The 14,313-nt window shown below is 48.3% G+C and overlaps 1 protein-coding gene across 1 annotated transcript in view; it reads left to right on the top strand.

Annotated features, from left to right (window-relative positions):
* Positions 1-14,313, top strand: part of LOC140740288 (transitional endoplasmic reticulum ATPase-like) — a 79,342-nt gene that overhangs the window by 38,736 nt on the left and 26,293 nt on the right. Inside the window, 6 exon segments of the mRNA XM_073069426.1 lie at positions 2,463-2,565; positions 4,410-4,543; positions 7,468-7,603; positions 11,205-11,317; positions 12,136-12,300; positions 13,487-13,609. Of these exon segments, the coding sequence (XP_072925527.1) occupies positions 2,463-2,565; positions 4,410-4,543; positions 7,468-7,603; positions 11,205-11,317; positions 12,136-12,300; positions 13,487-13,609 (774 nt within the window).

Below are 14,313 nucleotides of genomic sequence, written 5' to 3'. Positions count from 1 at the left end.
TGCCCACGTTTGCCCATATCCCTCTGACCCTTCCCTATCCGTGTACCTGTCCACTTAAATGTTATTATTATAACTGCCTTCCTTTGCCAGCTTGATCCATGTACAGACCACCCTCCAAATGAAGAAGTTGCCCCTCAGATCCTTTCTAAATATCCCCTCTTTCAACTTAAGCATATAGTCTCTAGTTTTTGACTCCTTTAGTGATGACGGTGAGGGATTCCTGATCATTGCATTGAGTGTGTGCCTTCAGGCTTCAGTACCTCCTTCCTGATGGTGCACTGAGAACAGGGCTTGACCTGGGTGATGGGGTCCTTCATGATGACCACCACCTTTTGAGACATCGTTCCTTGATGATGTCCTGGATACTGCTGAGCAGGTGCCCATGATGGAACTAAATGAGTTTACAGCTCTCTGCAGCTAACTTTGATCCTGTACAGTAGCCAGCTCGTCTCCCCCCAGACAGTGATGCAACTAGCTAGCATGCTGTCCACAGTACCACATTGCCAGGTTGAAGAATTACTGCCGTTCTTGAACCAAATGGGACAACCCTAATTATTACCTCATTATAGAAACTCAGTGCCCATTGGATCGCTAAATTCTGCACTGAAATTGGCTGTTTTTGTCCTAATTGAGTTCTTTTTTGTAAAGATAGTATATAATTTGTTTGTCCCTGTGAATGCTGATTATATGATGCTAAACAAACATTGGAAATGCAGAATAATGCACACAAAATGCTGGAGGAACTCTGCAGGCCAGGCAGCATTGTTGGAGAGAAATAGAGTCGATGTTTCGGGCTTTCATCCTTCCGTGTAGAATCTTGGCCTGAAACATCAACTCTTTATTCCTCTCCGTAGATGCAGCCTGACCTGCTGAGGTCCTCCAGCAATTTGTGTGTGTGTCGTGTGTTGATATATGCCTGCAAGGCTGCAGCAAGTAATTTCCCTCTTCACCTGTGTGTACTGTACTTGTGTAAGTGACTATAAACTCAACTTTGGCATCCCAAAGGATAGATATAACCCACAATTTGATTAATAAAGGTGTCAAAGGTTATGAGGAGAAGGCAGGAGAATGCAGTTGAGGGGGAAATTAAATCAGACAAGATAGATTAGTGGAACAGACTTGGGCATTGGGATAGAAGTAAGCCGTGGCATAAATCCTCAGGTCCCTTACCCAGTGGCTGACTTTGCCCAGGCTACTGTCTGTGGGACCTTGAGGGAGCAGAGCAGCCCAGTGACAAAGAATTTCAGGCAGAAGGGCTGGGATTGTCACTGTGAAGAAGGTCACCGTCAGAGTGAGATGGGGACCAGACTGACTCTTTTTGACAACTCACCGAATTCTCACAGTCACCAAAGCCAGGATAAGTGAGAGCACAGAAAGGAATTCCAGAGAACGGGAAGAAATCCCCTCATAGGGAGGAATTGCAGAGAAAGAGGAGATGAGAGATAGAGTTAAGGCACAGGGTGAAATGCAGAGAAAGATGGAATTCAGAAATTAGGAAGGAAATCAAGGGGGCAAACTGACAACAAGGAATATGGTTTGGTCAAGAACCACATTGTCAACACTTCAAGCAGTCTGAATTTAATGTTCATGTGAAATTCTTCCCACTCCACTCCAAGGCTGTGAGGGAACTCCTCATATCCTGGATGTAGTCTGGCAACAGTTCAGGTTCTGTAGTCTTTATGTTGCCAGGAATGATCCTGGGAATGAAAGTGTTATTGTATGAGGAGTGTTTGTTGTCTCTGGGCCTGTACCCTGTACTCACTGGAGTTTCAAAGAATGTGAGGAATCTCATTGAAATCTATTGAATATTGAAAGGCCTAGATAGGTTAGATATATAGAGTATATTTTCTATAGTGGGAGTGTCTAGGAGTTCTGGGCACAGCTTCAGAGTAGAAGAACGCGATTTTGGAATAGAATTGAGGAGGAATTTCTTTAGCTGCTGAATCTATAGAATTCATTACTACAGACGGCTATGGAAGCTAAGTCGTTAGATATATTCAAAGCGGAGATTGATAGGCACTTGATCAGTAAGGGTGACAAAGGTTAAATGGAGAAGGTAGGAGAATGGGGTTGAGAAAGACAATAAAGGAAAATAAATCAGCCACGACCAAAATGCAGAGCAGACCTGATGGGTCAAATGGCCTGATTCTGCTGCTATGTCTTTCAATCTTACTAGTGGTTTCTGTCCTCTGGGGTTTTGCTGGAAACAAACCCAGATGGAGAGATGCAAAGGATTTACATCTGACTGTTAGTCCTCCTCTCACACAACAAGAAAATCTGGAAGGGTTGAATGGCTTCCTGTGGCCTTGTTTGTGTGGCTGTGGTACTGGTAGTGGGTTGGAGGGTGGGTAGATGTAAATACCAGTGGGGGTATTCTGTACATCTGAGAGGCATAGAGTCATGTGAACCACTGTTAATGCACCCTCATGACCTCTCAATGCCTTGGTCCAATCTGTCCACAGCCACCAAGGGGAATCCTGCTCTATGGCCCTCCAGGAACTGGGAAGACACTTGTTGCTCGAGCTGTAGCCAACGAAACTGGAGCTTTCTTCTTCCTCATCAATGGTAAGACATAAATCAGCCATTCAGCCCACTTTCACTTTGACATTGAAGCCTCCTGCACTGCTTCCTGTATTGGTCTCCATAATGGTTCCATAGTTGGATCCCTGGTTGACCTGTCCTCCAGGAGATCTAGTCCATAGTTCATATCTGGTGGGTTTTCTTTAAGGGCATTTATTTTCTTGCTATAGGAGCCAACATTTATTGCTCCTTGCAAACAGCCCGTAATCTTTCTGGGATGTGTCAGAGGGCATTGAAATGTCAAAATGTTGTTGTGTGTCTGGAATAACTTATAGCTTAGACAATTAAGATAGTGCGTCTACATCTCAAAACTACTTTATCAAACCAGGTGACTTTTACAGGATACCCAGTGATTCCATTGACTTAATTAAATTAACTTAATTCCATATTTATTTAGTTATTCAAACTTAGATTTGGCAGCTGCTGCGATGGGATTTGAACTTACGACTCTAACAATCTAAGCCTCTGCATAGTTGACCAATTACCTAACTATGATTTCACAAAGGTAGCTCAGTGAGCACCTTTCTCACTTCGACCCGGTGGGTCTTATTTGGAGTCACACCCCAGGAGCTTAAACGTCTATCCCAGGGTGACAGTCACGTTTTTGATGTCCTGTTGGAGGAGTCAGCTCTCAGCCGATGTGCCAACGTGTGTTTTCTCCTTCACAGAATCCCATGGTGCTGTGAGTTTTTCGCCGTTTCCAGCTCAATATTTATCCCTCACTGTGCAGAGTCACAAAGCGAGATGGCTTAGAAAGAGATCGCTCAGCGCAGTGTCTGTGATAGCCATCAGCCATCCATTTTTACACTGATCCTTCATTAATAGTTTTTATGACTCTCCCCAATTTCTACCACACACCGAGTGGTCAATTAACCTACGGACCTTTGGGATGTAGTAGGAAATCACACCAATGTGGGGAAAACCACGCAGTCACAGTGAAAATCTGCAAAATCCACGCAGTGCCCATGGCCAGGATCGAACCAGCACACCCCCCAGAGCTGCGAGACAGTGGCACGTTCTTTTGGGCTGCTGTGCTACCTGATGGATTGTGAAAAATGACCTCAATTCACACAGTAACTGATAATCAATCGCAGCCACCTTGGCCAAACAGACCTGTACCTGCTAGTAGTCCACCAGTCAGTTTATTGAGTTGCTGTTGATGTTGTAAGGAGGGGTAAGGTCTCACATTCCTGAAACAATCTAACAAATCACGTCAGTCAATCAAGGACGTAACTTGATCAGAAGTGCGGTCACATCCAGTGAAACTTCATTAGTCAGGGCATTGCATTCAAGGGAATATAGAACTCTGGTTAGACCACACTTGGAACCCTGTATTCAGGTTCTGGTTGCCTCATTCTAGAAAGGACATAGAAGCTTTAGAGAAAGTTTACCAGGATGCTGCCTGGATTGGAGAGCATATCTTATGAGGATAGCTTGGGCTTTTCTCTTTGGAGTGAAAATAGGATGAAAAATGACTTGATAGAGGCATGAACGATGATAAGGGGCACAGATAGAATGGACAGCAAAGCCTTTTTCCTGGAGTGGAAATGGCTAATATGAGAGGGCATAATTTTAAAGTCATTGGATGAAAGTACAGGGATAATTTTTTCTTTTACACAGAGAGTAGTGGTTTCATACCAGTGGCACATGGAGGAAAGAAAAATGGAGGGTTATGTGGAGGGAAGAGTTAGATTAATCTTAGAGTCAGTTAAAAGGACAGCACAACATCGTCCGTGCTGTAGTGTTCTATTCTATGAAACATATTAAAGATGAAACTGGCCGACTTTGTGCTTTGATGTTACTGTGACTTTGTGGAATTTCTTGCGCAGGTCCAGAGATCATGAGCAAGCTGGCGGGGGAGTCCGAGAGTAACCTGAGGAAGGCCTTTGAGGAAGCTGAGAAGAACGCACCAGCTATCATCTTCATCGATGAACTGGACGCTATTGCTCCGAAGAGAGAGAAGGTGCTGTTGCCTGTCACAGGTCCACTCTTTCCTCAGTGCCAGAGGCATAGAGAGAGTGTGACCAAGTTGTGGGTAGACCTGCACTGGTTGCGCACTGATCAGTAAATACTGGAAATACGTTGCCGGTCAGGCAGTATCTGTGGAAGGAGACACGTTAACACTTCAGGTCTGAGTCACTTCATCAGATAAAGCCATAACGTTCAAATCAAAATCAAAATCAAATTCAAGTTTAATTATCGTTCAACCACACAAAAATATAACCGAATGAACCAGCATTCCTCTGGCACCAAGATGCAAAACATACACTGAACAACACAGCACAGGCACACAGCACATTCCAGAAAGCTCACATACAATTACACCAAAAAATATAGAGTGCTTATAAAAAATCTCCAGCACCCCCCACACCCCGGAAGTTTTCATGTTTTATTGTTTTACAACATTGAATTTCAGTGGATTTAATTTGGCTTTTTTGACACTGATCAATAGACGCTCTGACACTCAGAACTGTATATAGCCCGAAGTCCCTGGGTGACATGTCCCTCAGATTGATGGTGCAGTTCCTGGCAGTCTGCAGGCAAGCACATGCCGTCAATCCAGCTTGTCCTTCCCTCGATCGAACACTAGAGGGCAGTCCCGCCCCAACAGGAGAGGCCAGTCCCTGCTACTCCTTCCACAGATGCAGACTGACCGGCTGAGTGTTTCCAGTACTGTACGATTTTATTTCAGATATACAGCATCTGTGTTTTTTCTTTGATTTCCTTCACTTGCTGAATGGACTGTTTTCCACATTATAAGTGATAAAGGTCACGTTTTATTGGGAACGTATTTACAATTTGATTAAGGCCTCAGGACACCTTGCTTCATTACAAAGTACTAAGAGGCAGTGAGGTGAGATTAAACAGGAGGAGGGTGTAGGTTTTAGAACCAGAATCAGGTTTAATATCACCGGTACATGTCGACAAATTTGTCGTCTTTGCAGCAGCAGTACAAAGAAGTATATAATAATAGAAAAAATAAAGAAGTAATGAGGTAGTGTTCATGGGTTCAATGTCCATTTAGAAATCGGATGGCTGAGGGGAAGAAGCTGAGGGGAAGAAATCGGATGGCTGAGGGGAAAAGAGAGAGAAAGAGAACCAGACCCTCACTATAATTTTTCCCCTCTCTCTTTCTCTCTCTTTTTCTCTCTCTCTTTCTCTCTCTTTCCCCCTCACTATAATCTCTCCCCCCAACCCTACCTTTCTTTCTCTTTTATTTCCCATAATTCTCCACCTTCCCCCAGCCCATTTCCCTCCAGCCTATCACTTCCCAGCTCTCTACTTTATCCCTCCCCCCACTTCTTATCCCCCCTCGACCATCCCATGTTACTTCACGCCTGATGAAGGGTTTCGGCCCGAAACGTCGTCACTACCTCCTCCCGTAGATGCTGTCTGGCCTGCTGAGTTCTGCCAGCATTTCGTGTTTTTTTTTCCAGCATCTGCAGATTCACTCGTGTTGCCTTAGAAAGGAGTGTTGGTCGAGTTAGATGGATTATAGGGGATGGCTGCTGCATGTGGAGCACTAACACCAGCAAGTGACACTTAGAATGACGGGCTTGTTGTGCGCTGTAATTCTGTGTGATTTATGGCCGAAAGAATAAGAACGTGGATTTGAGATGAAGGTAAATTGGGATTGTATTGAATGGTGGACAGTTTGAAGAGACAAAAGATCTGTTCCTGTTTCTGCTCTGATGTCTCATTGTCTGGGCTGACTCGAGCTGGGTTCCGGACGGTCACGGTGACCTTCCTGAACCCCTACCCCAGGGACAGCCTGACCAGAGCTTCCAGACAACACTGTCTAGCCTCCGCTTAATCATTGGAGATTTGATATTCTCGAATATTTTAGATTTCCTCAAATATTCCCCAAATGTGTTAAAATGTAGACATACTTAAAGTTAATTAAAATGAATTAAAGTACTTAAAAAGTTAAAACATTATAATTGTGTAAATTAAATTAAAAGCAGTGTATGCCATATTCAATTACCTTTCCCATTCGGAGTCACATGAGACTGCAGGTGCTGGAATCTGGAACAAAAAACAAACAGCTGGAGGAACAGTGGGATGAGCAGCATCTGTGGAGCCAGAGGGATGACGGAGGTCTGGGGTCAGACTGAGAGTGTGGAGGACAGATGGACGGTATCAAGAGGAGACACCGGGACTGGCAGGGGATGGGATGCAACCAGCTGAGGAAGTGGGTGACAGGCAGACGGCGCCAGGCGGGGTGAGGGAGATGTGGAGTTGGGAGGCAGTGCCTCGTGTTTGGAGACAGAACAGAGAGTGGGAGCTAAAGGAACTTTCCTCAGTTGTTCTAAAAATTTTGGGATCTATGGGCTGGGAGCCCCTACTCTGCAAGTTGAGAAACTCGTTGGATTCTATGCATAGCCCACCAAAGGAGCAGAGTGATCGACAGCCGGGGTTTACACAGTGAATCCTGAATTTATTTATTCAGAAATGACTGAATTCCAGCTGTTCCATTTGCGATTACCGGATACAGCAGGAGCCAGCTCCATGGATACACTCAGAGGCACTCAATGCTCTTCCTAATATCTATCTCTATCTCTCTCACTCTCTTTCTCACACATACTCAATACCTGTACTCTCACATACTCTCTCTGCTATACCTTCTCTCTCTCATACCCCTCTTTTTCCCACTCTCTCACTCATTCTCTCATACTCTCTTTCTCTCTCACTCTCTCATATTCTCTCTTTCTCTCCCATGCCCTCATGTTCTCTCTCCCTCTCTCTCCCACGCCCTCATGTTCTCTCCCGCTCTCTCTCCCACTCCCTCATGTTCTCTCTCCCTCTCTCTCCCACGCCCTCATGTTCTGTCCCCCTCTTTCTCCCACTCCCTCATGTTCTCTCTCCCTCACTCCCCCCACTGTGCAGACCCACGGGGAGGTGGAACGTCGGATTGTCTCCCAGCTCCTGACCCTGATGGACGGACTGAAGCAACGAACTCACGTCATCGTTATTGCTGCCACGAACCGGCCAAACAGCATTGACCCGGCACTCCGGAGATTCGGTGGGTTTCAGACCAGCTGCAGTCTGCCCCGTGGCAGGCCACCGTCACTGTTTCCAGGCCACTATCACCGTTTCCAGGCCACCGTCACCGTTTCCAGGCCATTAGATACAGCAGCAGAATTAGCAGTTCTTGCCCATCTAGTGTGCTCTGCCATTCAATCATGGCTGCTCTAAATGCCATTCTCCTGCATTCTCCCCATAACTCTTAACCTCATTACCAACCAAGAACCTATCAATCTTTACCTTAACTACATCCAAAGACGTGGCCTCCACTGGCCTCTGTGGCAAAAGGTTCCACAGCTTCGCCGTTGTCTGGCTGAAGAAATTCCTCTTCATCCTAGTTTAATTCTGAGGCTGTGCCCTCGGATACTCGATACCCCTACCAGTGGAAACATTCTCTTCACATCCACTCTATTCAGATCTTTCAGTATTTGGGAGGTTTCAATGTGATTCTCCCCTCAGACTTATAGAGTCATATATTACAGGAAAAAAGCCTTTGGCCCAGGTTCCACACTGACCATCAAATACTGTTGGCTGTCCGTTGTGTCCAAAGATGGCAGAAGACCCGTGTGGGAGGGTTGTTAAGGTGGAAAAGCAATTGCACTGGGCCAGTTCCACTCTCTCAACCCCGGAATTCCAGGCCCTGCGGAATGAGTAGTCATCGCGATTGGGATCTTCCTTGGTCGCAGGGGATGAGCATGGCTTCTTCGATGCCCTTCGCTCCCCACAAAGCTTTGCAGAGCTGTCTTCCTGGCCATTGATCTCACCTGCCCAGTCCGCCGGAGATGAACTCGCATGCCGGCACAGGCAGGTCCCCATTTCACTGGGGTATGAGGCTGTTTGGTTTACCTCACCTGTTAAACGGTGTCCCGGGGTGTGGCCACTGTCACAGGCAAACAGCTTCTTGGAGCCAGAGGTGAGAGCTGAGTGTCCTGTCAATGGAGAACGAGTGGCCCCCAGAATGGACACGACAAGCCCCTTTACCAGAGGTGCTAACCCCCCCCCCCCCCCAAAACCGGACACCTATCTCACCCCAGTCAGAAGGAAGCTGTGTAGATGCTGGAAATCTAAAATATAAATAGAAAATACAGGAAATATTCATTCCCAGTTATGACGAAGCATCTTCGCTCTGACATGTCTGTTTCTATCTCCACAGATGCACCCTGACCTGCTGAGTACTTTCTGCTTGATTTTACCTATCCAGACTATCCCATTTCCCTGCACAGTCCAGATAAAGAGTCGCAACCTGACGTGTTTCCTGTCTATTTCCCTCCACAGACGCTGCCTGACCCACTGAGTGCCTCCACCGTCTGTTTCACTCCAATTTCCAGCCTCTGACTCCTCTACGTACCTCGGCCTACTATGCCTTGGTGATTAAGGGCTTCGTTAGATACTTCTTCAAAGTGTGTAGATACTTCTTCAAAGTGTGGGAGTCTCAGACAGTGTACCCCAGGTCCCAACATCGCCCTTCATTCCAGATCCCAACACCACCCCTCATTCCAGATCCCAACACCACCCCTCACCCCAGATCCTGACACCACCCCTCAGTCCAGATCCCAACATCACCCCTCACCCCAGATCCCAACACCACCCCTCACCCCAGATCCCAACATCACCCCTCACCCCAGATCCCAACAGAACCCCTCATTCCAGATCCTGACACCACCCCTCACCCCAGATCCCAACATCACCCCTCACCCCAGATCCCAACACCACCCCTCACCCCAGATCCCAACACCACCCCTCACCCCAGATCCCAACATCACCCCTCACCCCAGATCCCAACACCACCCCTCACCCCAGATCCCAACACCACCCCTCACCCCAGATCCCAACACCACCCCTCACCCCAGATCCTGACACCACCCCTCACTCCAGATCCCAACATCACCCCTCACCCCAGATCCCAACACCACCCCTCACCCCAGATCCCGACACCACCCTCACCCCAGATCCCGACACCACCCTCACCCCAGATCCCAACATCACCCCTCATTCCAGATCCCGACACCACCCCTCACCCCAGATCCCGACATCACCCCTCACCCCAGATCCCGACACCACCCCTCATTCCAGATCCCAACACCATCCCTCACCCCAGATCCCAACACCACCCTCACCCCAGATCCCAACACCACCCCTCATTCCAGATCCCAACACCACCCCTCACCCCAGATCCCAACACCACCCCTCATTCCAGATCCCAACACCACCCCTCATTCCAGATCCCAACACCACCCCTCACCCCAGATCCCGACACCACCCCTCACCCCAGATCCCAACAGAACCCCTCACCCCAGGTCCCAACACCACCCCTCACCCCAGATCCCGACATCACCCCTCACCCCAGATCCCAACACCACCCCTCAGTCCAGATCCTGACATCACCCCTCACCCCAGGTCCCGACACCACCCCTCACCCCAGATCCCAACACCACCCCTCACCCCAGATCCCAACATCACCCCTCATTCCAGATCCCAACACCACCCCTCACCCCAGATCCCGACACCACCCCTCACCCCAGATCCCGACATCACCCCTCACCCCAGATCCCGACACCACCCCTCACCCCAGATCCCAACACCACCCCTCACCCCAGATCCCGACACCACCCCTCACCCCAGATCCCGACATCACCCCTCACCCCAGGTCCCGACACCACCCCTCACCCCAGATCCCGACATCACCCCTCACCCCAGGTCCCGACACCACCCCTCACCCCAGATCCCAACACCACCCCTCATTCCAGATCCCAACATCACCCCTCATTCCAGATCCCAACATCACCCCTCACCCCAGATCCCAACACCACCCCTCACCCCAGATCCCAACATCACCCCTCACCCCAGGTCCCAACACCACCCCTCACCCCAGATCCCAACACCACCCCTCATTCCAGATCCCAACATCACCCCTCACCCCAGATCCCAACACCACCCCTCACCCCAGATCCCAACATCACCCCTCACCCCAGATCCCAACACCACCCCTCACCCCAGATCCCAACACCACCCCTCATTCCAGATCCCAACATCACCCCTCATTTCAGATCCCAACATCACCCCTCACCCCAGATCTTCTCCAACCCTCTCACCAAACTCGTGCCTTCTAGTTTTAGATTCCTCTTTTTCGGGGTAAAATGTCCTACCATCTACCCCATCTTCACTCCTCATAATTCATGGATGGGAAAGGTTTAGACAGAGTGCTATTTACCAAATGTGGTTATGTACTATGTAACGTAGAACCGTACAGCACAGTACAGGCTCTTCAGCACAAGATGTTGAGCGGACCTTTTAACCTAAAATCTGCTGCCGCAGAGCAACTAATTTCATGACGTGGGTGATATTAAACCTGATTCTGATTCTGAGATCAATCCAACCCTTCCCTCCTACATAGCCGTCCATTTGTCCTATCCTCCATGTACCTGACAGTACTGTGCAAAGACTTGCCACCTGAAAACATCTTAGGACCCACAGCTGAATCAGGCTTCACATGTGGGCACCTCTGTCTGTGCCAGCCAACTCACATTTTGTCCAACCCACGCTCACCTCCGAGTCCTCCGAGGGTGACCCCTGTATCCTCTTGCTGTCTGTCTCGACAGGTCGCTTCGATCGCGAGATCGACATTGGAATCCCAGATTCCATCGGCAGGCTTGAGATCTTACAGATTCACACCAAGAACATGAAGCTGGCGGATGACGTGGACCTTGAGAAGGTGGGGAAGAGGGGAGAGGGAGCTCCTTGGGGTGGGAGAACGGGGACAGCCATTGGTTGCAGAAAGCATCCACGTAACTAATGTTAACAAGTTAAGAATTCAAAGACATCGATTGCTGTCAGAAACTGAAGATACGTTTCCCCAATTTGCTGGCACCAACACAGGGATAGGAGTAGGGATGAGGCCTTTCAGCTGTTTCGGCTTTCTCTGCCTTCCAAAATGATGGAGACTGATCAGCCAACTTCTCCCCATGTCCCTCGGTCTTTTCAGCATTGAGAAATTTATCCAGCTCCTACTTCAATGTTTTAAAGTTCAAAATAATTTTATTATCAAAGTATACATATGTTACCATATACTACCCTGAGATTCATTTTTGTATTCACAGTAGACAAAAAATACTTCACTTCATCTCAGTCCCAAACCCTTTCGACCCACCTTGATGAACCTTGATGAATCTTCAATGTCTTGATGAGGTGGCCACATTTCTCTAAATTTAATGGGGTCAGACCTAAAGACTAGGAACAGAATTAGGCCACTCGGCTCTTTGAGTGCTTCGCCATTCCAGTATGTCTGATTTGTCATCCTTCTCAACCCCATTCTCCTTCCTTCTCCCATAACCTTTGTCACCTTTACAAATCAACCACCTCTTTAACTACAGGCCATTCTGACTCGATCTGTTGTCATGGTAACCCCTCTTCCCCGGAACCGACCTGATTCATCCAGGTTGTTGTGACTTTAGGCCCGGGCGACTCAATCTACCTTCCTCCTGCATGGCAGCCCAGGAAACCAGCTTTGCTTGATTTGATTCCCTTCTGCAGATCGCGCACGACACCCACGGGCATGTGGGCGCGGACTTGGCCGCACTCTGCTCCGAGGCCGCTCTGCAGGCCATTCGGAAGAAGATGAACATCATTGACCTGGAGGACGAGACGATTGACGCAGACGTCCTGAACTCGATGGCAGTGACGATGGATGACTTCCAGGTGAGGCCTTCCCGGTTCCCCAGACCAGCCAGCTTTCCAATCAACATCTTCCAGCTAACTGACACCATTAACAATATTCTAGTCTGCTTCGCAGGAGGAGATTGAACACATACTGACATGAAGTGCTGAGAGCCTGGATGAGGACAGTTGTGGTGCTGAGCTGGAGTGTTGGCCAAGATCTTTGTGCTTACAGAACAGTAAACCCATTTGGTCCACAGCCTTGTGCCGAACTAATTAAATGGCTAACTAAACTAAACACTCCTGTTTACTCTCTGCATATTAATGTGTTTACCGAAGAGCCTTTTAAACTGTGACTCCTCGGGTTCCCTCCGAGTGCTCTGGTTTCCTGCCACGTTCCATAGACACTGTAGATTCATTGCTCAGACGGGCGTAATTGTGCTCATTGGGTCAGAAGGGCTTGTGTCTCCAAAGGAAATAAACACCTCCGTGGTATCTGCCTGCACCACTCCGGCAGCACACTAGACTGCCGGCACTGAGTGTAGTAAAAAATCTTGTTCAACACATCTTCTTTGAACTTAATCCCCCCCACACCCCCTTCTTAAATGCATGCAAGTGGGACTTGAGCCCAGAGTGCTCTGACTCGGACGGAAGAGTGCGTTACCTGAAGGGTTTCGGCCCAAAACCTCGACTGTTTAATCCCCTCCATAGAGGCCCGACTTGCTGAGTTCCTCCAGGATCTTGTGCAGATTTCCAGCACCTGCAGAATCTCTTGTGTTTATGAGAGTGCATTACTCACTGAGTTACAACTGATGTGGGATAAGGAGTGAAACTAGGAGGGGCTCTATGGGCTGAATGGCCTAATTCTGCTTCTATGTCTTGTGGTCTTAAATTGAAAGAGAAGATTTAGGTGGGCAGAGTGAGGGTTACAAATTGATAATAATAAAGACAAGAAATTCACAGATACTGGAAATCTTGGGTAACACACACAAAATGCTGAAGGAACTCAGCAGGTCAGGCAGCATCTTCGAAGGGAAATAAACAATTGACATTTTGGGCTGAGACCCTTCATCAGGACTTAAGAAAGGTCTCGGCCTGAAACGCTGACCTTTTGCTCCCCTCCATGAATGCTGGCTGACCTGCTAAGTTCCTCCAGCATTTTGTGTGTGTCATAGACTGGTGCTTGGTTTAATTAATGCTTCCTGCCCTGTTTCCCTGTATACTCCAGTGGGCACTGGGCCAGAGTAACCCCTCAGCACTGCGGGAGACAGTGGTGGAGGTGCCGACGGTCACCTGGGACGACATTGGAGGCTTGGATGAGGTGAAACGGGAGCTCCAGGAGCTTGTGCAGGTGGGTGTGCAGAAAGAAAGCAAGTACTTCCCTTAACCGGGGTAAAGCATTCGGGGCGGGAGGGCACAGTTGGTGGCAGAATGGCAGCGTAGCAGATAGTGCAAGGTTTTACAACACTGGCTGTAAGATCAGGGTTCAATTCCCACCAATGTCTGTAAGGGTCTGTACATTCTCCTCTATGACTGTGTGGGTTTTCTCCAGGTGCTCTGGTTTCCTCCCACATTCCAATGGTCTGGGTTAGTGAGTTGTAGCCGTGCTATCTTGGTGCCAGAGAGAATGGCAACACTTGCAGGCTGCCCCCAGCACATCTTCACTGATTTGATTTGGTGTAAACGATGCATTTCACTTTATATTTCGACATACATGTGACAAAAGAAGCTAATCTTTCACGGCCAGAAAGAGCTTGGATGCTGGAATGGCCTCCAGGGGCCAAGAACCCAAGGGGAGATGAGAGGAATGCCTTTATTTAATCGCAGTGAGTGGCAGTGATGTATTAATATTCGCTTGTTGTAGGTGGGGAATAGGGGTTTCAGAAGCAATGGCATTGGTATTGGTTTGTTATTGTCACTTACTGAGATAGACGGTGTGGCGCATGGCCAAGTGGTGAAGGCGTTGGACTAGCGATCTGAAGGTCGTGAGTTCGAGCCTCAGCTGAGGCAGCGTGCTGTGTCCTTGAGCAATGATTAAGGATTAAGGCACTTAAC

This window comes from Hemitrygon akajei, chromosome 16, assembly GCF_048418815.1.
Source record: "Hemitrygon akajei chromosome 16, sHemAka1.3, whole genome shotgun sequence".
Lineage (NCBI taxonomy): Eukaryota > Metazoa > Chordata > Chondrichthyes > Myliobatiformes > Dasyatidae > Hemitrygon > Hemitrygon akajei.
Note: the sequence above shows the minus strand (reverse complement) of the source record. Positions and strands in the feature narration are given on the sequence as shown.